This window comes from Oratosquilla oratoria, unplaced genomic scaffold (genome assembly GCF_046742065.1).
Source record: "Oratosquilla oratoria isolate Oo_2021 unplaced genomic scaffold, ASM4674206v1 SCAFFOLD230, whole genome shotgun sequence".
NCBI lineage: Eukaryota > Metazoa > Arthropoda > Malacostraca > Stomatopoda > Squillidae > Oratosquilla > Oratosquilla oratoria.
This window is the reverse complement of record NW_027467582.1, coordinates 50,231-74,926: the sequence shown is the minus strand read 5'-3', so window position 1 is coordinate 74,926 and position 24,696 is coordinate 50,231. Positions and strand designations below refer to the sequence as shown.

Here is a 24,696-nt window from a genome sequence, read left to right as displayed (position 1 = left end):
ATGGATACAAGAGAACACTAGGTATAGAAATGAAGAAGAACCATTGAGGCTAGACTTAATAATTACATCTGAACCTAAAATAGTGGACAAGATTGAATATAAAACACCAATAGGTAAAAGTGACCACATATTGATTGAACTGGAACTTAATGAAGAAAAATATATGAAAAGAAATGAACAATATAGAAAAGGAAGAATGATGTATGAAAAAACAAACTTTGATAAAATAAGAGAATTCTTCCAACAAGAAAACTGGGAAGAAATATACAAAGAAGAAACATCAGTGGAAGAGAAATGGAATATTTTGACAAAAATTTACAAAAAAGGAGTGGAAAAGTATGTCCCAAGACAAAAACAAGAAAAAGAATATGTAAAATGCTGGTACAACAAAAGTTGTAGGGAGTTAAAAGACAAAAGAGACAAAGCCTGGACCAGATGGAAAAAAGACAGAAGACCTGAAAAATGGAAAATATATACTGGTTATAGAAATGAATATGTACAAAAGTGCAGAGAGGAAAAAAGAAAATATGAAAAAGATGTTATAGAAAAGTGTAAAGATCAACCAAAACTATTCTACAGATTTGTAAACAATAAACTGAAAAACAAACAAGACTTGGAGAAATTAAGACAAGGAGGAGTTGAATACACTGAGGAAATGGAAATGGCAGAAATTATGAACAAACATTTTAAATCAGTGTTTACAAGGGAAAATATACAACCTGAAGAGATTGAGTGGAAAGAAAAAGTCCCCCCTATGGATGAAATAGAAGTAACAAAGAATGAAATATTGACACACTTGGGTAATTTTGATGTCAGAAAATCGCATGGGCCAGATGAAATAGCAAACTGGATTCTGAAAGAATGCAGGAATGAACTGGCAGACAAAATACATAGCATAATAAGCAGTTCCTTAAAAGAAGGAAAAGTTCCAGAAGATTGGAAAAAAGCAAATATAGTACCTATATATAAAGGAGGAAATAAAGAAGAACCTACCAACTATAGACCAGTCTCTCTAACAAGTACAATAGCAAAAATTTGTGAAAGAATTATCAAAAGTAGATGGGTAAAATACTTGGAAAAAAAAACAACGTACTAAATCCAAGGCAATTTGGATTCAGACAAGGACGATCATGCGTCACCAATTTAATATGTTTCTATTCAAGGCTAATAGATATAATACAAGAGAGAGATGGATGGGCTGATTGTGCATTTCTAGACCTAAAAAAAGCTTTTGACAAAGTACCACATAAGAAGTTGCTTAAGAAATTAGAATATGAAGGAGGAATACAAGGTAAATTACTAAATTGGATGGAAGACTTTTTGCAAGAAAGAAAAATGAGAGTAGTGATAAGAGATCAGCACTCAAAATGGAATGAAGTAATAAGCGGTGTCCCGCAGGGAACAGTTCTGGCCCCAATAATGTTTGCTATATATATTAATGATATGGATGAAGGAATTGAAAGCTATATGAGCTTCTTTGCAGATGATGCAAAACTACTGAAAAGAGTGAAAACTGAAGAAGATTGTGAATCACTACAGAGAGATCTAAATAAAGTACAAGAATGGAGTAGGAAGTGGGAGATGGAGTTCAATACAAAAAAGTGTAGTATAATGGAATTTGGAAAAAGCAAAAACAGAATAACAGGATCATATAATTTGGGAGAAGAAGGAATAAAAAAAGTAGAAAATGAGAAGGACCTGGGAGTCATTGTTATGAATAATATGTCACCTGAGAAACATATAAATAAGATTTTTGGAGAAACTTATAATTTAATAAGAACAATCAAAGTGGCATTTACATACCTGGATGAAGAAATGGTGAGGAAAATCCTAATCACCCTGATAAGACCAAGATTGGAATATGCAGCAACGATATGGTCACCAAGTACAAAAAAATGTATAAAAAAACTTGAAAGAATACAAAGAGCAATCACAAAACTGGCACCAACACTCTCAAAACTATCATATGAAGAAAGACTACAAAAACTTAAACTACAGACACTAGAGCAAAGAAGAGAGAGAGGAGATTTGATAGCTATTTACAGAATCATGAAAGGCATAGAAATTACTGATAGAGAGAATCTGATAAAATGGGATGACAGAAATACAAGAGGACACGGAAAGAAAATAAAAAAAGACAGCTATAGAAGAGATTTGAAAAAGAACAGCTTTCCTCACAGAGTAATAGACAGTTGGAACAAGTTAGATGAGAAAGTGGTGTGTGCAAAAACAATACATGAATTTAAAAATAGTTTAGATAAAATGAGATATGAAGACGGGACTCCACGAGCATAGCTCCCCTTCCCGTAAAATACAACTAGGTAAATACAACTAGGTAAATACACTCTCTCTCTCTCTCTCTCTCTCTGTCTCTTTTACTCGGTGGCGCGGTTGATAGAGTACTGGACTGCCAGTATGGAGGCGCGGCAGTACCTGGTCGGAATCCTGACCAGGCCCAAAATTATTTCGGTATCGCTGCGCTACGGGTCGTTACTCCGACTCTCGTGGGCGGGGAATTGTGTGTGTGTGTGTGTGTGTGTATGTGTGTGTGTGTGTGTGTAAGGTCATAGCATTACCCATAGATCGGTCATACGAGCTCTGAGCTCTCTTCCGGGAGGGAAATAGCTGTCGATCACGAGTCCAACACGTGATCCAAAGACCAAGGTGAAAAGGTGAAGGTGAATACACACACACACACACACACACACACACACACACACACACACACGTGCGCGCGCGCGCCCTACACTATTTTGGAGTGCATGTAGACCTTCCTTCCAGACGTTGTTTAAAAGCCAAGAAACTTGTGTCTTTGATATACAGCATGAAACAGATAACTGTTGAATTATGCCATATTCACCTGAATTTCCCATCAATTATGACCTTCATGTAGTCTATTATGACTGATGCTTAGTGAATGCCTTTAGAGAAGCGGTCTTTTGATGCTGACGAAACCCTAGAGTACTAAATCAACCACGAAAATATTTGTCAGCCATAGCAAAGGTCTTGGCCAGTATTATTTGTGTCTCGGTCCCGGGTAAAGGAGGAGGCTTGTTCCAATAAACCTGGCCAACAGGCAATGTCAAAATATTTTTATTTTGGAACACAACATACTCAACTTCCTTATATGAAGGAGCCTCCAGCAAGTACCTATCATCTAATAGGAGTCTTTACGAAGAAGAATGCGTTCAATAGGGTAGAGAGGAGTAGAACACTCCCATGGATTTCGACTCAGTGACGACTAAGATTTTATATATTTTGAAGATGATGTTTCATTCAGCTGAGCAATAGCCGTCGATGGATAAAAAGTTTTCCTCTCGAAGAAAAGAAGTCGCGTTCCAGAGCCAGAATAGAAATAAGAATCAAATGTTGATAGTAAAAGTTGGTGCACTTCTTTCAACTGATTCTATTATTTGATTTTTTTGCCATATATTTTTTCTCCTTTTTGGAAAAAATTCTCCACTAAAGAAAATGAAGGCAACGGTTGAACAGAATTCTATGATTCTTCCTTTTTTAAGAGAAATGCAAATTATTATTTGGTCTCCTCTTTAGGTTTCATTCTAAAAAATCTTTGGAGCATAAACTAGTATGGAACTGATTAAGGTCTTGGTCATTAGGCTAGTCATGACTTGAACTAGACTTCTCTGACATAATTCAAGATTAAGTTCTTTATAGCTCGTAGATCGACAAATAGCCAAATTAAAACCATCACCACAGAGCAGGCTCGTCACGGTCCCACTGGCCCTCCTCAAGATGATCAAGACAACATGTGTCATTCTTCGGGTCATCAGTGAAGCCCTTCCAGTCTTGATGGGTCTTCGAAACCCTGACTTCATTGGCTTTCAAGTTCCGCAAGAAAACGGCTGTTGGCATGCAACCATGACAGCTGTGGAACCGCGGGTCGTGCTCTCGAAGCCATCGTCGGAACCCTTCAAAGTGATTTGAGTTTTTCACCCCGTTCTTCGAAGTCTGGGTGCTGCTGCTCTGATCCTGGCCTCTGGATTCTTCGAGCTTCTTTTTAAAGAACTCCCTTACAGCTTTCTTGATCGTCCGTTCCTCCTGCTCAGTGGAAGAGGTCCTGTGGAAACGCATCCCCACCGAGTAGGGCCGGAAGCGGTGATCACGACGATTTCGGATTTTTCTCGTCAAAGTCATCCTCGAACCCAAAGAGCAAAAAATGTGTGGGCAAAGACGATGCGTGTTAACAAAGGTTTTTTGAATCTCATTTTGTGATCTCTTGTTCTGCGAGCGAGCGCGCGCACGCATACATATTAAGGAATATCTACTAACTAATAAAAAATTAATTTCAAAACCGTGATCGACCACCGGCGGTACATGGTAATTCTGTGACACGCGCAGCGCTACCTCATGTAAAGCTTTGCTCCATACCTTTGGGTGTGTAAGATGTCAGACGACGCAGCAGCTAGGAAGAAGCGCCAACGTCACTTTTGGAAGTGGGTGACTGATACGAAGAATGTATCTAAAAGTGAGGTATCAAAGGACCGTAAAACACTAAACACATTAAGGGCAGAGCATAGCAAAAACTTTCCGGACCTTTATGGTACCAAAAAGTCCTTTTCTCACGAATCCGTGAAGGAGTTTCATCGTAAGATATTGAAGTTCAATATCACAATACGAGAATCCGATGATTTTACGTATTGTGATGAAATGTTTGATGGTTTGCCATTATTTGATGGTGAAATAGAGGATAGTGTTTCTGGTAATTTTCTGAAGCATTATTTAGCGGGCTACAAGAGCTTTACGAAAAATGGAGGTGTGTCTAATCACAGAACTTATCAGATGCATTATTTGGACATGCTTTTCAAGAACTTCAAGCGAATTGAACGGAAAAATAAGTACGCTATACGAAAAGACAAAGAAGAGGTACATAAAAAAGTGTTGCTGAAACAAAAGGAAGAAGAGAGGATACAAAATGAGAAAAAGGAACAAATAAAAAGATTGAGAAAAAAGGAAATGCGAAAGAGGAAAATGGAAGAAACAGCCAAGCGGAAAGCGGTGAGGAAACTAAAAGTTAGTATAGAGAATGAAGGGTTGTTGAGAAAGTTAAACAACGAAGAATTGAAACTTTAGAGAAGAGCGACGATTGAAGCAAAAGGAGGACAGTGAAAAAACTGTAATGGATGATTTCGATATGGGGGAACTTGAAGGAACTACACGTAACGAATCAAAAGTTAAACCTCACCATATCGGAAAACTCGGCGACTTCAAATGTAAATTCTGCCAGGCATTGTTATGGAAAAAAGAACCCAAGACTCTATGTTGTAATTCTGGGCAAGTGCCTCCCATTAACCCTTCAGTTATTGAAGATGGAGACATACTTCAACTTTATGAGGGTAAAACGGAGCTCTCTGAGCGGTTTTTGAATAACATAGCGGGTTTTAATTTAATGTTTTCCTTTACGTCTTTATGTACATCAGGAAGATTAGAAAATGATGCAGATAAAGCTATGTGCTATAAGATCCAAGGAAGAATATGCCATAAAATAGGGTATTTGAGACCCGAACGTCTTCAAGCATCTTTTGGATTATTTAAAAATGAAAGGGGTGTTTTGTGGAAAAAGAAAACCGACTGTTTTCTGGATCTTTATTTCTATCACGATGTCGACCAACAAATAAAATTCAGAGCTAGCAAAATAACGAATGCGTCTAATTTATCGAAAAGGGACAGAACCGATAATCCAGCAACTAAAAGTCGCCGAAAACGAGAATTTAAAGCTTTTCAGGATAACGAAGCAATAGTACGACTCTTTTTCAATTATTTTACAACCAATAATAAATGCCTCTCTAAAATTTTGAAAGAAGTTGAAACTGCAAAGGATTTAATAAGACTCCATGTAGAAAAGAATGGAAAAGTCCCTGAAGTTTCAATAACTTTGAAGTCCGCGGAAGGCATACAGACCCGCGAACACAAAGGAGTGTATCATCTACCAACCTCTTCTTCTTCAGTTGGAGCCATCGTTAACTTAGATACTTCAAATCGTCATCTGCAAATAACAATAGAATCTCCCAAACCAGATACGAAATATAATACTAAAATTGTTACCCACGAAAACGTATTCTATGATGCCTTCCAGTATCCGTTATTAATACCTAATGGAAACGTTGGTTATTTACATAGGACGTAAAAAGCGGGTGTACGACAGGTTGACCCCTGCTTCTTTTTACTCTTCGATGTACATGGAACGTGAAGGGATTTTCAATTATGTAACAAAATGTCGACGTTTATTCCAGCAATTTGTTGTTGACAATTATGTAAAAGTTGAGTCAATGAGGTTAGCATTCATTGAAAATAACCAAAGTGATATCAGAAAAGAACGGTCTGACATTTTGCAGGGAGAAAACGGAAAACATAAAGTGCAGCGGATAATCATACCTCCAACATACGTGGGAGGGCCAAGATACATGAATCAGCGACAGCAAGATGCGCTTGCTTTCGTGTCCAATTACGGTTCTCCTGATTTTTTCATGACGTTTACGATGAATCCAGCATGGACACAACTAGAGGAGTCGTCAACACAAAGCAAAAGCACGTCCAAAAACAAAGGAGATAGACCTGATTTAGTTAGCAGAATTTTCAAGATGAAAATCGACAGCCTCATAGATGACTTGACAGTCAGATGCGTTTTCGGAAAAGTAAAGGCGTATCTTTATAGTGTAGAATGGCAGAAAAGAGGTCTTCCCCATATTCATATTCTCTTATGGATGAAAAACACAGTCAATGCGGAATTGGTTAGTAATATAATATCTGCAGAAATACCAGACAAAAACAAAGAACCGAAATTATTCGAAATAGTTACAAAATGTTTGATCCATGGACCTTGCAAAGGATTCGATGAATCACTTGTGTGTTGCTAAACAAAATCTGTGCAAGGAAAAAATTGCTGTGGCAAGGGATTTCCTAAACCGTGTAGGGATAATTTGTTATTCGGGAATAACGGGTACCCACTGTACAGAAGAAGGGCTATAGGAGAAGGAGGCAATAGTTTTGAAAAGAAAGTCAAAGGAAACATTGTGAATGTGGATAACTCCTGGGTTGTGCCGTATAATCCGTATTTGTGTCTTAAATATAACGCCCACATAAACGTTGAGTGTTCAAACTCTATAAAAGCTATAGCTTACGTGACTAAGTACGTGAACAAGGGTTGTGACCGTATACTGTATTCAAAAACAAAAGAAGACGACGAAGTCATCAATGAAGTAAGAAATTATCAAGATGCTCGGTACGTCAACGCTAACGAAGCTACATGGAAGATATTCAAGTTTCCAATACACAAAAGTTTCCCCCCTGTTACAACTCTAGACCTTCATCTGGAAGGCGAAAACGAAATATTTTTCAAGGAGAACGAAAATGCTGCAAGCTTACAACGTAAAACTGCAAAGGATACTCAACTTACAGCATTCTTCAAGTTATGTAAGGAAAACGAATTTGCAGCCACCCTTTATTATCATGAAATTCCTAACCATTTCATTTATGATAAGGCTAACTCGAAGTGGTTAGAAAGAAAAACTAGGACACACGTCAAGGGGCCTTCATCCTACGAAGACCTCAGGACAGTGGACGGTGTCACACACGACACATACAGGGAAGCAGTCAAAGCCATGGGTTTGCTGAATGATGAAGAAACTTGGTTGAAAACAATAATGGAAATCATCTCTCATACCAACAACAGGGATCAATTGAGAACAACATATGCTAGCATGTTGGTGTTTTCAGATCTGGAGGATCAGAGGAACATATGGGAAGAAACAAAGGATTTATTCGCGAGTGATTACCTTTTTCGTAGAGGGTTAACGGAATATAACGACGAAATATACCGTGATGCCCTCGACGACATATAAGAAAAGGTATACAATTGTGGCGGGAGCAGGATTGAACAGTACGGTCTACCTCCTTCAAGAAACGGGCAAAAGTTAACCAATATGGTACGTAGAGAGAGGGCATATGATAAAGCAAAACTAGCAGAGGAAGTGAAGGAAAAGATACTGTTGATGAACGAGAAACAGAGATACTGTTACGACACTATAATGGAAAGAGTACTAAATGGACACAAATACCCCCGAAAATGTCTTTTTCATAAATGCTCCTGGGGGAACCGGAAAATCATTTCTTTTGAATGTTCTCTTGGACACGGTTCGATCAAAGGAAAAGATAGCGTTAGCTGTTGCTTCCTCTGGAATTGCTGCAACTGTTCTTCATGGAGGAAGGACAGCCCATAACATGTTCAGGATACCTATTATGGAGCACAATGCAATGTGAAGAGCACGTTCATGCAATGTGAAGAGAAATACGGAGATGGCAAATCTACTTGAAATGACCTCTTTGATTGTGTGGGACGAGGCCGTCATGGCTAACAAAAACACCATAACGGCTTTAGACATTACTCTTCGAGACATATTGGGTGTGAACCGTTTTATGGGAGGTGTGGTATTCGTATGCGCAGGAGACTTTCGTCAAATTCTTCCAGTGGTGCGTGGAGGTGATGAAATTGATTGTTGTATAAAGTCAAGTTATTTTGGGGGACATTTGTCTCATTTGGAACTAACACAAAATGTGAGGTTGAAAAATGATGATGTTTTAAATCGTCAATTTGCCAGAGAACTTTTGGAGTTGGGAACAACACATAAAGAGGAATATGTGTTTCCTACTAATTTTGGAGTAATAGTAAACAACAGGGAAGAGTTGGTGAAAAGAGTATACGATAAGTTCGAAGAGAACTTCCTCAACATTTCTTATTTCGAGAAAAGAACAATCATTTCTCCTACTAACGATGATGTTGATTGTATTAACGACATGGTTTTCAAGCGACTAAACACAGAAGCGAAGATCTATCGAAGTGAGGATACTTCTGTGGATAATGAAATGGACATTCAAACATCAGTATACAATTCTATCAACAGTCCTTCAATCCCTCTTCACGAGTTGAAGATGAAAATCGGGGCTGTTGTGATGGTTATGAAAAATATTTGTCCTCCGAAGTTGTGTAATGGAACAAGAATAATAGTCACTAATCTACAAAAGAACATTATTGTCGGTAATATCTTAACGGGCGCATACAGAGGTGAACAGGTTATGCTTCCCAGGATAACACTAGAGTCTACAGACACGTCTGTGATATTCAAAAGGAAACAATTTCCTATAAGATTATGCTATGCCATGACGATCAACAAATCGCAAGGACAAACGTTTGATCGTTGTGGATTACTTTTAGACAGAGCCCAGTGTTTTGCTCATGGACAGCTGTACGTGGCGTGTTCGCGGGTAACAAGCCACGATTCCCTGATTGTGTACACGGGATACCGTAAGCAGGGAGACGAATATGTAAGGAAACCGGCACGCAATTGCGTGTATAAAGAACTTTTTACCGAAAGAGACGAAAAAACTCCCGTCATTGACAAATGTTCTGGGAAACAGAGCTCAAAGGAAGATTTTATGGACTTGAAAGTTATCCGTTGTAACGAAGAGGCACGAATAGCTGAAGAAGAACCTGATCATTCAATTTCTGTATTGCCTTCGATTACTGAAGAGGAAGCCGTCAGCATGATCATGCCCGAAGAGTTTTATAATAACGACTATTCGGGTAGAGAGGATAACACCGAAATGGCGGAAATGGAACGCGAGAGGGAACTGAAGGAAGAAAATGAGAAACTCAAGAAGGAACTGAGGGACGAGAAGGAAAAATGCGAGAACGACCTGAAAGCAGATAATGAAAACCATAAGAAAGAATTAGAGAGTGTGAAGGAACTTATGTACAAAATCATTGGTAGTAGTGATGAAGATGTATCTCCCCCTATAAAGAAGAGAAAAATTGTAATGGTTTGTTAATAAAACAATGATAATAACACGGTATTCATGTACAACCATGGGAGTAGCCCTGGGCGCGAAGCGCTGCAGGCCAAGCACCCCTGGCGGAGCCAGGGCCGGCGAAGCCGGGTGCTTGTAATAATAAAAATAATAATAGTATTAATAAAAAAAAAATAATAATAGTAATAATGATGAAAATATTAATAATGATAATAGAAATAATAATAGTATTAATAATAAAATAATAATGATAACAAAGTGAAAATAGAAATAAAATAATAATAATAAAAATAATACAAAATAATGAAAATAAGAGAATAATGATAGAAAATAATACAAAATAATAAAATGATAAAGAATTAAAGATGATAAAAAGATAACAATAAAATAATACAATAATAATAAAATAAGAATAATAATGATAAAATGATAATAAGAATAACAAATTGTGATTATAGACCGGTTTCGTTGACATCTTACCTATGTAAAACAATGGAGCGAGTAGTGCTAAGCAGAATAATGTATAAGATAGATCATTTAATATCTATATCTATATATATATATATATATATATATATACCAGACTCCTGTTAGGCGTCGCCACCTATCAGTATGAGAGACCGCCAACTTGCCCTGTCGTCGAAGATCCGGTTTTGACGTATTTGTTCAAGCGTTGTGCCCCGTCGGCGTAGCCCATCGTCAATATTCATCATCCATCTGTTTGTGGGTCGTCCAACGGGTCGCTTACCGGTTGGTGTCCAATAAAGCCATCTCTTTGGGGTCCTCTCCTGATCCATTCGTTCAACATGTCCAAACCATCTTAGTTGTACACGTTGGACAAACTCTAAGATGCTCTCTACCTCCAACTCTTGCCTAATTGCATCATTGCGTTTGTGGTCAAACCCCTTGATGAGTCTCAATGCTCTCATTTCTGCTGCTTGGACTTTGCTGCTGGTCTTTGTTGTTAAAGTCCAAGATTCACATCCATATGTCAATATGGGTCTAAGAATACTCTTGTATATCACTATTTTAACCGCGGTAGGGACATTTCGATCTTTCATCAATGGGTATAGTAGCCCTAGGTTTTGGCTATAGGCAGCAATTCTAGCTTCTACTGCACTTTGGTCTTTTGCTTTGCCATCCCAGGTGACTCCTAAATATTTGACGGTTTCTTTCTGCTGAATAGGTACTCCATTGATCTCCATGTTCAATGTTTCTTCTCTCCTGCTTACTACTATTATTTCAGTTTGACCAAGATTTAGCTGTGAGTACCGCGTTCCATAGATTTAAGGATTCACTTGCAGCGTGTGAAGATGATTCAATGTTGAGTATATCATCTGCATAGGCAAATTCCAATGATTCCATAGGATCCCTTTCTCCTCTTCTAAATTAAACTTCCTTTATCACTTCATCCATTAATATGATAAAGAGCATTGGGGATAGCACACTACCCTGGCGCACTCTAGATGATATATCGAACTACTGTAAGGTCCCACTAACGGGCTTGACTGCTGTATTATTGGAATTGTAAAGGCTCTTAATAGCTCTTCTCAGTTGTGGGGGTATTTGGTATTCCGTACTTTGGAGTACTGACCAGCTTATCCTGGTCAAATGCTTTCTCTAGATGTAAGAGTGTTACATATTTGTCTTTATCAAACTCCCATGACTTTTCGAAGATCATCTTTAAAGCGAAGATTAGATCTGAAGTCCCTCTGTTTGGTCTGAACCCATGTTGAGTCTCTGCCAGTATGTGTTCAACTCTATCGCGCAGACGAGCCTCTAACAGTCGTTCATTAATATCTAAAAATCTATATGGATATATGAAAAGTAAAAGCACTACAGATTGTGTTATTAAATGTATGAGTAATGATGATAGACTTTTTGTTGATTTAAAAGGTGCATTTGATAGAGCAAATAGAAATGTTATTTTGGAAGGATTAGTAAAGAAAGGAATCAAGGGTCAATTTTTATCTTGGATAGTAGACTGTCTTACTAGAAGAAGAGCAAAATTTTTATTTCAAGGGAACGAGTCAGAAGAGAAGGAGATGGAATCGGGCACCCCACAAGGAGTAGTGTTAAGCCCAATGCTTTTTAATGTTCTCTGCACTGTATGGGGCAGAAACATGGAACATAAGAGAGGAAGAGAGAAGGAGTTTGAATGTGCTTGAGATGAGGTGTCTGAGAAGTATGATGGGGGTTACTAGGCTAGATAGAGTGAGAAATGAGGGGAGGAGAAGAGGGGTGGAAAGGGAGTTGGGAGATAGGGTTGATGAAAGAGTATTAGGATGGTTTGGACACATGGAAAGAATGAGTGAAGAAAGACTAGTAAAAGAGGTATGGAAGGCAGATGTGGAGGGAGTGAACATGAGGGGACGTCCTAGGATGAGGTGGATGGATAGGATGAAGGGGGCTTTGGGGAAGAGGGGAATGTCTGTTGAGGAAGGACGGGAGAGGACAGAAGACAGGGGTGAATGGAGAATGGTTGTATATCAATGATGTTGTGATGCATGAGGTGAAATGGGCGGGGCGATGGGGGGTGAGGTAGTATGTGTGAGCAAAATTTGACACAGCCCGAAGGGATTTCTCCCCGTCTTCTCCTTTTATGCATGGGGGAACGGAGAGGGGGGTCGCCGATTTAATGAAGCGGCCTTGCTGTAGATGTGCTGTGTCTTGCGACTCTGCTTCTGACCCAGGGCAGTGGACAAGGTGCAGGGATGACCCGTCATCCAGGAGGTGCTAAGATAAGAGGGAGGGTGGAGGGGTGTGGAGTGTATTCAGGGATGAAATGGGTGGGAATGATTTTATGCCTTTTCCTTTTTGGCTACCTCCCTTGTAAGGGGGAAAAAGCCTTGGTATATGTATGTATGTATATATGTATGTATGTATGAATTACATGCAATACATGAAAGTTTGAACTAACGTCCAACAGAGGAAGATGATTATATTTATTTGTAGATAGTGAGAGTGCATTACTTGCACTTATTCAAAATTGCATAGTGATGACAGCCTTGTTTTTAAGTGTAAAAAGTTAATGAAGGACATGCAATCAATGTAAGTCTTGTATGGATACCATTACACTGTGGAATATATGTGAATGATGTAGCTGATGATTTAGCTAAAGAAGGAAGAGAGAAAGGCAAGGCTGATATGATAAGTGTAGCAAGTAATTAAGGAAGAAATAAAAGTGAAAGAGACGCTTGGGAACTAGATTTGATACAATTGGTGTAATGCTATGGTGTAAAAAATAGTCAAGTAAGAAGTAGGCAAAAAAATGTTGTTTAGGTTGAAAAAAGGTTTGTCGTCAAGGGCCAACGGCCATACCACTCTGAACACACCGCTTCTCGTCCGATCAGCGATGTTAAGCAGCGTTGGGTCTGGTTAGTACTTGAATGGGTGATCGCCTAGGAACACCAGATGCTGTTGGTTTTTATTTATCTTCTCTTCTTTTTCTGTCCTACAATTCTCGTTTCACTTAGGCCAACTTAAGAACTACAAACAAACGGCCCATATTTCACTTTCTCTGTCTGCTCTGTCCTAGGACTCTTGGTCAATCCGAACCAGCTTCACTACAAATACTTATCGACCTCGTAATAAACCCTATCAAGAGCGTTAAGTCTACTTAGCTTAGTCATGGATTATTTTATTGTGGACCGTAGTACTATCACAAGAAATAATGGCTACAAAAGAGTCCATAACAGATCAAACACCAATGAATCTTTGTTTCTTTTCTTTAAACGCATTGTAAATCTTTCCAACAAACTACCTGTTCAAGTGGTAACTTTAAATACAATGGACACTTAAAGTAAGTCAGTGGTTCTTAACACTTTCCACTCTTTACACCCTCATTCCATTCCCAAGCAGCCCCGTAACGACCAATATGGCTGCTGCTGCTCTTTACATCTCCTTTGTCCTACCTAACAATGGCTACCAACCACACCTACCGCTGTCAAACATAGAAAGAAAAAAAGAAGCAAATCTCACAAATGCAACGCACGATCCAACGTCTCAACACAACACCTCATCCACCATAACTTGCATCTCATTAATTCATTCACCCTCACTACTACCTCACTGCAAGTCACCACTTCCAAATATATAAATACACCACACACGCACTTACTCTATGTACTCTAAGTCTTTAACTATATCTCTCCTTCAAGGACTCTCAAGTCAGCTTGCATCACCAATTGCACATGTAAGATATGAATGTGTAATCATTATTCTCTAACCTGTAACCACTCACATTTCTCGAGACTGCATTAGAGGCGTTTTTACCAACGCATCCAGAATATCAAACGCTATCAAACATGTTTGAAGTCATTGGTAAACACGACTTACTGTGCTGCCAGACGACCCTCGCTCGCACCGTCTCGGAAAAAGTGTCGTACGGATGATAACAGAGACAGCAGCCGTGGTGGGAACATCATGCTAGACCACGAGAATTGAGCCAAGGGACGAGACAATGGACGAGACCTATGATGCCTCTATTGGCAGTTGCAAGCGTGGCAGAGATGCAGCCAGAGGCAGATATGGGTGCAATGCAGGAAAGGATGTCTTTTTGTGGCCAATTCCTCCTAAAAATTCTGAAATTGCACATGAATTCCAAGAAATGGGAGGAATTCCCGGTGTGGTAGGGGCTTTGGATGGATGCCACATTAACATCAAAGCTCCATCACCCACGCAGGCCGATTATGTTGATAGAACACAAAAACACAGTGTCATTTTACTTGCAGTTTGCTTGCCTAATAAAAGTTTTTCCTACATTCAAGTGGGCTTCCCGGGATCTGCACATGACAGCCGAGTGCTAAAGTCAACTTCACTTTATAAGAAAATCCAAAACGGTGACCTAAATTATTTCCCATCACCACAATATCATATTGTAGGAGACTCTGCCTTTGGAGTCCAAAAGCATGTAATGGTACCATTTAAGAACTCTGGAAACTTATCGCAAGCACAAATTCTCTTCAATACTAAACTCTCCAAAGCAAGAGTTACCATTGAAAATGCTTTTGGTTTCTTAAAAGGTAGGTTTCGACGATTGAAGCATGTAGATGCCGATATTCTTCGGATACCTAAAATAATAAAAGCATGCTGTGTTCTTCACATATCAATAACTCAGCCTGATGAAATTAACATCCTCGAGAGGGATGGGCTGGTGGATGACGCTGTTCAGTATTTCAGTTCTTCATTGTTGTCTGCCCTGCCACGAGACCAGGCTGGTGTGCTAAAAAGGCAGGCAATGGTGGCAATGCTACAATGAGTGACAGGAAAAAGTAAAAGCAACCTGGAATATGACTGTTTAGGGTTTCAATAATTAGCCAAAATATATTGTTTTTTACATTTCTTTATATGTTACAAAAATATACAAAATTCACATATATGTACATGGTTTTTATTGATTGTGCCTCCCAAAATTTTGTAAAAGTGTTTTGACTCACTCTGACATCCTCTTCAAGTGTGACGTGGCACATATAATTGGATGTACTTTTGCTTGTGTTCATATGGTAGGTTGGAGGGAATGCAGAGGGCAATGGAGGCAGGAAGGGTGTCAGAACCGGTAACTGAAGTCTTTCTGACAAGTCAGAGACCACAAGGGTGACTTCAGTTACCGGTTCTGACACCCTTCCTGCCTCCATTGCCCTCTGCATTCTCTCCAACCTACCATTTCAATGCAAGCACCAGTACATCCAATTATATGTGCCACATCACACCTGAAGAGGACTTCAGAGAGTCAAAACATTGTGTTATAGTCATTTGTCACCATGTACTTATTTGGTATTATATTTTATTACAAAATCACTCATTGTTTTGTCTGCGCTCTAATTCAATTCTTTTTAATCTTAGGATATTCAACCTCTCCCTCTTTATCTCCATGTCCATTTCGTGGCGTTCTCTATCACGTGCCACAATGCAAGACAAAAGTTTTTAGTTCTGCCATACTGTTTTGTTGTTTATCACTAGATGTTTTCAGTGTATTTTTCATATATTTCACGCACAATAACAGTTCCTTTCTGTCTGCAGAGGGTCTTAAGCTTCTGGTTCTTGTTCTTCTTGGGGGTGGGGGTGGGACATTCCCTCGGGCTGCAGGTGGCTCCTCACGTGTGGCTGGAGCAGGCTGTGGGGCTTGTGAGGCATGAGCAGGCTGAGGATCTGGTGGTGATGCTTGAGGAGGAGTTGGGGCACATTGCGAGGCTTCACCATGCTGAGGGTCTAGTAATGAGGCTTGTGTGGCTGGGTCTTCTTCCACAGGGTTGTCAACCTCCATTTCTGCCACACTCCTAGTACCCACTTCTGTGCCCTCCAACACACACAGATCTGGCCGGGATAGGGAATGATTCTTCAGAATTGAAGACAGGAGATTGTAAAATCGTGGCTCAGTCTTCTTTCCCCTCCCACTTGCCTTCTTGTAGTCCTCATAATGATGGAATATTGATTTGAGGTTGCGCCACTTGCCCTCAACTTGTCTCAGTTCCACGCCTGTGATCTAATTTGGGGGAAAAGTCAAAGTGGAATTAATATTTTTCAATATTAATTGATACATGCATCTTTTCATCATAAGGATTCCTAAACACACATTTGACAGAGAGAGGTCATTAATTGGGAAGCACATAAAGTAATGGTCTGGTTAACCATTTTTAAACCAAAAATATGTGAAGAAATTTTTTAGGTTCCTAGCATACAAAACACAGACATAGAGCAGGGGCACTACAGTCTTGGAATGCAGATCACACTGTGAATTACAGTGTGATGCTTCATGACGATGGTACCTTAACCTTGAGGAGGAAAATGGAATGAAGTAATGATGAAGCACTAAAATTATAATACAGAATCCAGTTACCATACCCATGCTGTCACTTAAAAAGCTATTAGTATTCATACGTGCATGTACGAATCAAGCAGTTGGCAACCAGCTTCCCAATATCAAAGGCAGGTAACACTGAGAGGCTACCCATTATAACATAAGGACCTGACACATAGCATATGCCACATACAGAAAAGCATCATTGGTGGTAGGCAACATCCGGACAGGAACATATTACGTGCACTGCTTACATAATAGACATGCATACATCATAACAGTTTTCATTTAACTAATACCTCAATGTGATGCAGTTGGATGCCTGCTAGTCCCTGAAGGAAAAAAAATATATATTAAATACTCCAGCTGTAATGAATTGTGGTTACTAACAGATTATTATGGCGAATATCAATAAGAAAATGAACTCACATGACCTACATAATAACTTACCAATTCCTGCAACACTCTGGTGATGTCCTTCCACACAACGGCCTTTGTAGTTTTCTTGTCATTTAGGCGCGTGTAGTTTGCCTTGACAAGTTGCAGGAGTGCTTCTGTAGCCTCATAATTCCACAGTTCTTTCACCTTCCCTGAAAAATTAGGCACTCATTATAGTAAGGAAGTCATATCATTTCAAGTGCAAAATTATACAGGATATAAGAAACAGTGAAGAAAAAATACATGTGTGACCTACATGTATATTTAGAAGCACAACACAATACTAAAGACTGACATAGTCATGCCACAAGGGCCTAAACATACAAAAATTAGAGGCTACCCTATGGTCAAGCTTTACTGTTTGGAAGAAACAATCTGTGGGACTGTTTACATAGAGTTTCATCCAAAGAATTACAGTACTGATGTATGCCCTGGCATACATGATTATTTTGTATTGTAATATTTCAGTATAAGTGTCCAACCAATACCACTAATTTACTTACTCTGTTTTCGGACACCCTCCTCTGTGAGTGATTCACGTGGTTCTGGGTTGTCCACTTCTTCTTCATCCTCTGAAGGGGAACAAAGTACTTATGTAAGAACAAGAAAAAAAAGGTACAGAAAATTCTCCAATATTCTGGTGAGTATAGTAACATGGCAGAGACAGGAATTGATTTGGTAAGAATACCAACAATATAAACTGCATGTGCTTTGAAACATGTATGTATTTTGGGCATTGTCAAGGATAAAATTACTAAGTATATTAAAATCGTTTATCATAATGTATTTATGATGGTATGTACAAATAACAATGTACAGCCCTACACTAAAATTAAGGTCCTTGAACAGGCTGAAACTATTTACTGTAATAATATAAGATAACAAAATACTTTTCATTCATTACTTACAGTTCTCGCTCCATGTTGGTGGAAATATACAATTAATCCTTCGTGTCTACAAGCGCTCTATATTTACCAAGTTAATTAGCTTCAAATTGATATACATCAATCGTTGATCACTAAAATTAGATTGATAAAGTGTCAGTGAAGTGATTGAAAAAGAGTGAAACGTGATATTTTTTTGGTCTAACAACATTAAGACGAAAAAAAAACTGAACCATCAAGTATCACCAAAATGGCCGCCATCGACGTCACACCAAAACAAACACAAAAGGATGCTTGCGCCACATGTGGCGGAGATGATGAAATTAATTACACCATGAGATGCAATAATTGTGGAAGCTGGATTCACTATCTATGCACTAGCCTTCCATTGTATCAAATCATGTGGTTTATAAAAACAAATAGGGTATTTTCGTGTGAGAGATGCTATATCTCTAAATACGAAGGGGACGAAGCGACAACAATGGAGGAGAAACAAGCCAGGGAAGCTGTAAATAGACAATCAAAAACCCCAAGATCCCCTAAAACTAAATCCATAAGCCACCACTCCCTACAAATAGCACAGGAAGCAGTGGAATGGCAGTCACAGAAGACAGAGAGGGGCACAAAGGCTGCAAGTTCACCTACATCAGGAAATGAACTTACACAGGCAGACAAACTCTCTCCTGTCCCTGAGGCTAATACACCAAACACACAACCAGAAGAAAATACTGCACATAACACATCAACACAAAAACTCAAATCAAATGGGGCAATACCAAAGCAGAGCAGCCATAACAATACTGGAACAAAGCCCAAAGTTCCAGGAAAAGATCAGGCTGAACCTAATAATAGAAACACAATCATTACACATACTGCAGAATACATGAGTGAGAAGAGGGGCTCACCTGGTACATCGACTGTAGCTGTTCAGTCTAGTACAGGGCCAGTGAACCCCCAAATAAAGACGAAGCCGAAAGCATGCAAATACTACCTAAGGAATTATTGTAAATATGGCATAGTGGGCAATGGATGCAGAGAATCACATCCAAAAATCTGCCAAAAGTTCATGAGGCATGGGCTAGACAAGAGGTCCGGATGCATCTTGGGATGGAAATGTGGTAACTACCACCCCTTTGTATGCAGAAGCTCACTGCACAATGGAGTATGCCACCAGAAGAACTGCAGATTCCCCCACATAAAGGGAACACAGACCCAGAGATCACAAGAAACGGATAACGACCAATCCCGACCAAATACAGCTTTGGGTACATACACACCTTACAAACCTACCACACCACAACCACCAACTACCCCAAGCACACCTAGCACTGTTACCGATAAAGGACAGAACAACATTACCCTAACCGCAACACCATCCACGACGGATCAGAACGCTTTTTTAGAACGACTCTTGGAACGGATGATAGCGCTAGAAAAGCAGTCACAACTAATAATGACAAGGCTACTAGCCCATACGGACGATCACGAACGGAAGCCGTTGGGGAGGTGGAGTTGCCACTAAATTGTTTCTTTGTGGGCAACATAAGAGGGCTTTACCCACAAAGCAACCAGTGCAAAGTGCCAATGCTCGAAGAGTTAGCAGCAGATGATAACACTATCTTTATTGCCCTTACTGAGACCCACCTCAACGATGCTATCCTAGATGCAGAAATAAACATCCATAATTTCACACTGTTCAGAGCCGATAGGGTAGATAGAAGCCACGGAGGGGTAGCACTATACATACGGGAGGACTTAGCAGCAAACACGGAGGTTCTTACTGCCTTTTCAAACAACACTACAGAACTACTAGCTGTATATGTTAAGAGGCTGGACCTACTCATTGCAACCCTGTATCGACCCCCAAACACCACAGATGAATTGTTCAGAGAAGTCTCAGGGATATTACAATCACTTTTTAACCACCTACCATCCCCCCACACCGAGGTCATACTTACTGGTGATCTAAACTTGCCAATAATAACCTGGCCCTCTAGGATCATACGAGGAGGAACATCAAGTGAACAGAGGCAAGCAATGGAGTTGATCAGACTGGCAGATCTAGCCTACCTCCAACAATTCATTGAGGATCCAACAAGAGGCAACAACACTCTTGACCTATTATTCAGCAATAACTACGACCTGGTGCACTCATACGAAGTTACCAGGACATCAATGTCTGACCATGGCCTCATTAAAGTCACGACAACAAATTCCACTACACAACAATTAGCTCAACAAAAGGCACACTCCCCTGGCTTCTCTCTACATGACCTGAACTTCTTCAGCAAAGATATTGAGTGGGATGGGATTAGAAGGGAACTAGGCCAGTCCGACTGGGTAACTCTCTTCCAAGATAAAAACTCTGAAGGAGCCCTAGACATTTTTCAGAGCAGATGCCTTGAAATATGCAAAACTATGGTGCCTCCAAAATCAACAATCACCAAGAAACAGAGAAAAATTATCCCTAGAGATAGGAAAAACCTAATGAAGAGGAGAACAAAATTAAGAGTCAAACTACAAAAGACCAACCATCTACCATCCACCACCAACATCCAAAATGAACTGGAAGAAATTGAGAGAAAACTCATCCAGTCTCACAAAGATCAGAGAGCCCAAGAAGAATTAAGAGCCATCTCAAACATACAAATGAACAGCAAGTTCTTTTATGCATATGCCAATAAGAAGCTAAAAAATACACCATCCATAGGACCACTTATAGATCCAGCTGGGGAACTCGAGAGTGACCCAACTAAAATGGCAGAGTTGCTCAGACTGCAATATGAAAGGGTGTTCAGTGAACCAAAGGACCATATGAAGGTAATGGATCCACATACCTTCTTCAATGAACACCAGGTGACGCCACACCAACTATCGTCAGTAAAGATCTCCACAGAGGAGATAATAGTGGCCATTAACGAGATGGCACCAAATGCAGCAGCAGGACCAGATGGGTTCCATGCCCAACTGCTAAAAAACTGCAAACACCAACTAGCAGTACCCCTGAAACTGTTATGGGAAATGTCCCTACAAACAGGACATGTACCACGAGCCCTCAAAAATGGCACAATTACCCCTATACATAAAGGGGGTAGCAAAGGCATTGCCAAGAATTACAGGCCAGTGGTATTAACATCCCATCTAATTAAAATTATGGAAAGGGTAGTGCGGAAAGCCATCGTTGAATATCTGGAAACCATAGAGGCATTCAACAATGGCCAACATGGATTCAGACAAGGACGCTCATGCCTCTCTCAACTACTTGCCCATTATGATAAAATACTAGATGACACCAAAGATGGGGACAACGTGGACGTCATATACCTTGATTTTGCAAAAGCATTCGATAAGGTGGACCATGGAATCCTTTTGCACAAAATGCGAGCACTTGGTATATGCGGAGCCCTAGGCAAATGGCTCCACAGTTTCCTATCCGATAGGATACAGCGAGTGAATGTGCAGGGTACTTCTTCACAGGCAAGCAGGGTTGTTAGCGGTGTTCCCCAAGGAACTGTACTGGGTCCCATACTATTCCTCATCATGATAGGGGACATAGACAGGGACCTTAAATACTCTACAGCGACATCCTTTGCCGATGACACGCGAATCGAACTGAAGATACGTACGCGACAAGATGCCGATAACCTACAGCAAGACCTTAATGAAATTCTGAGGTGGGCGGAGGTGAACAACATGGCACTGAACGGGGAAAAGTTCGAACTTCTGCGCTATGGTCGCCATCTGGATCTAAAGATCTCAACACACTACTACTGTGGCCAGCAAGAGATCATTGCGAAAGATGTAGTGAAAGATCTGGGAGTGAGCATGAGCAGTGATGCCTCCTTCTCCCATAACATAAGCCAAGCAACGTCCAAAGCGAGGCGTCTAGCAGGGTGGATACTTCGTACCTTCCAGACAAGAAGTCCAAGATGTATGCTGACCCTGTGGAAATCATTAGTCTTACCACACCTAGAATATTGCTGCCAGCTCTGGTCTCCCCAGAAAGTATCAGAAATCATGGAAATCGAAGGGCCCCAAAGGACCTTCACCAACAAAATACATGGGCTCCAGGAACTGAACTACTGGGAGAGACTGAAGGAGTTGCAGTTGTTTTCTCTCCAACGACGCAGGGAACGCTACATCATCATCTACGTCTGGAAGGTATTAGAAAAGAAGGTGCCCAACACCGGCATACAAGTATCAGTCCACCAAAGAAGAGGGAGGCTATGTTATGTGAGGACCACTCCCGGTTCAACACTAAACATCAAATCCAGAATCCATAACAGCTTCTCGTTCAGTGGACCAAGATTATTCAACTGCATCCCGCCCCAACTGAGAAACATGTCAGGGGTGTCTCCAGACACCTTCAAAAAACATCTGGATATATGGTTGGCCAAAATACCAGACCAACCACCAACACCAGGATACATCAGCCCCAACGCCAATCGTCTGACCGATTGGACAATTGATGTGAGGGAGCTACCTGGTCACAGTGGGACTCCAGTCTAGCTGCGTCGATCACCGACAGAAATCTTCTAAGTGTATCTAAGTGTAAGTGTAAGTGGAATGAAATCCTAGCGGTTACAGCAGTCGTCCATGATGTACGCAATGTTCGTGTTCTCTCAGCAGCATTTCAAAACAAATATCATTTCTCCGATATATTTGCTTTAATACGGATGTCAATAGCATACAGCAATAAGGTAATCCTTTAATTCTTATTTTTCAGCAAGTATTATACGGATATATAGCATAAACTACACCAAGTTCACATAACTGGAAGACGAAGTCACAACCACATGAACTGACACGGACGTCCCTCACTAGACATATGTCTGAACTGTGTTGAGGTATCACAAGACAACACAACCATTTATTTCAAGTCTTATGGACAATTCTTTGGAATTCTAATGCCAAGAACAAGTTACTACTTTGATCTTCTTTTCATATAAAACAATTATCATAATCCTTAGGGCCTCAGAATTGTAATTATTTAATGTGATAGGAATGGCAATACCTTCCAGCCAATCAGAGTGCGTGTTAGCTATTCCGAGCATATTCGCTGCCGTATCTTCAAACGCCTCTCCCAGTCGTTTGATAAGAACTTCAAACATGTTTGATAGCGTTTGATATTCTGATGCGTTGGTAAAAACGCCTTTGGTTGTAAATTATTAACATGAGGCATAATCTAATAAAAAAGCACTAATAAAAACTTGAAATTATCATAATTCAGGTATTCTTAAATTCCTGTTGCCTCTGCAGTTGTTTGATATGTATTTTATATTGACTAAATCTCAGTAAGGCATTTTCAAAGGTTGCAAATTTTCATGAACTGTGTTTATGGTCCGTATGTTGAAGTTCCACCACGCAGAGGATGGACGTGGAATGCTGATATGCATTTGCTTCTTGAGAAGGGACACCCGTTGCGATGATCTTGCGAAATGTTGGAATAGCTAGAATGTTAGAGAAAAATATTTTTACATTTCGTGTAATACTTGCTGCAGTTATTATCATCAAATTATGTTGATATACATAACAGTGAATGAAATTTGCATGACTATAAACTTATTTTATTTTTGCTTGAACAGCTTTTTTGCCTTCATGACATTTGCACCATCAAATGCCTGAGCTATCAGTTTTTGTCCATTTCCTTGAAGTATTGTCCAATTGTTCTAAATTACGTTTTGATATGACATCTGGAGTTTGATTTTCTGGAATAAAGAATCCCTAAAAACGCTCAGATATTTCTCCATTCATTACGTACCGTAGAACAAGGACCATTTGGGTGTTCCGAATGATCTGTTATGTCATCAGCCATGACAGCTACAAGGGAGACTTTTTTATTCACGTCCTTATCTCCTCATGGTTTATTTGTAGCAGGCAGTCAAGTATCTCATTCTGAATGGTCTTAGAAACACCTTGGAAGACTTTACTGGTTTCCAAGTGACTTCAAATCTGGATCTAATTTAGATGCAAAATTTACTACCCTGGATTTACTGAATCGTCTTTTTCATCATGTCCACGTAGGGGAGTTTCAAAGTGTCCACAAAAGAAAATGCAGTCTATTAGTTTCGACAAAATATAACATCTTTTATTAGAGATGTCGATGGCTCCCACTGATTGCAAGTTGTTTACTGTCGTGTAATTGCTTGCTTAGCTAGAAGTCGGTTTGCAACAGTTGACGCAGGAAGGCTGCTTGTTCGTTTAGTTTTGATAATGTTGAATTGAGAAAATACTCTCTCAACGCATGTAGACGACTGAGGTAGAACCAGTAGATAGCACATGAAGTTAGAGAGGAGGCAGAATTTCTGGCGGTAATGGCCATCTTTCATCGTCCGCAGTTCATGCTAGGAATTAGTTGCCGAGTCACTCATATTTTTCAGTGATTCCTTTAAATGCAAAAAATATTTCCATTCATCCTGCAGGTCGTCTAAGTCTTCTTTTTTAGTCAGTATAGGAAACTTGACCGCCAATTTCACAATAAAGTGTAAGCTTCTCTCATCGGAGAGTGCTTCTTTGGGGCCAACAGCTCGCAGCATGGCCAGATTACCGTCTTCCTCAAAAGCAAATCTCTTTCGCATTTGAGCACGAAGTTCCACCAAAAACTTCTTGCAGTCAAGACGAAAAAAAAAAAAATCAGCTTCTCCTAGAGGTTCATTAATAAGCATGGACTCGCATCTGCCACCAAGTATAACCGCTTGTAGAACCACTCGATTGATTGGTTCAGGAATGGTTCTTTCCAGGGGCCTGAGTGTC

The 24,696-nt window shown here is 39.9% G+C and overlaps 3 protein-coding genes and 1 non-coding gene across 4 annotated transcripts; 3 read left to right on the top strand and 1 right to left on the bottom strand.

Moving 5' to 3' along the window:
• The first annotated feature begins 4,404 nt into the window (after nt 1-4,404).
• Nucleotides 4,405-7,859, top strand: LOC143022924 (uncharacterized). The gene is made up of 5 exons (XM_076181335.1): nt 4,405-4,884; nt 5,246-5,354; nt 5,439-6,121; nt 6,252-6,661; nt 6,974-7,859. Exons 1-5 carry the CDS (start codon nt 4,405-4,407, stop codon nt 7,857-7,859), a joined length of 2,568 nt encoding a protein of 855 aa, XP_076037450.1.
• Nucleotides 7,860-8,313: 454 nt separating this feature from the next.
• On the top strand, nt 8,314-9,843 carry LOC143022923 (ATP-dependent DNA helicase Pif1-like). Its single transcript, XM_076181334.1, has 2 exons — nt 8,314-9,598; nt 9,722-9,843. The coding sequence occupies exons 1-2, from the start codon at nt 8,314-8,316 to the stop codon at nt 9,841-9,843; spliced, it is 1,407 nt and encodes a 468-aa protein (XP_076037449.1).
• Nucleotides 9,844-13,129: 3,286 nt separating this feature from the next.
• Nucleotides 13,130-13,248, top strand: LOC143022925 (5S ribosomal RNA). The gene has a single exon (XR_012966140.1). It is a non-coding gene; the product is annotated as a 5S ribosomal RNA (ribosomal RNA).
• A 2,258-nt stretch (nt 13,249-15,506) lies between these two features.
• Nucleotides 15,507-18,204, bottom strand: LOC143022922 (uncharacterized). The gene is made up of 5 exons (XM_076181333.1): nt 18,190-18,204; nt 17,968-18,013; nt 17,072-17,211; nt 16,921-16,953; nt 15,507-16,306 (listed from the first exon to the last, which is right to left on the bottom strand). Exons 1-5 carry the CDS (start codon nt 18,202-18,204, stop codon nt 15,719-15,721), a joined length of 822 nt encoding a protein of 273 aa, XP_076037448.1. The 3' UTR covers nt 15,507-15,718.
• Nucleotides 18,205-24,696: the final 6,492 nt, after the last annotated feature.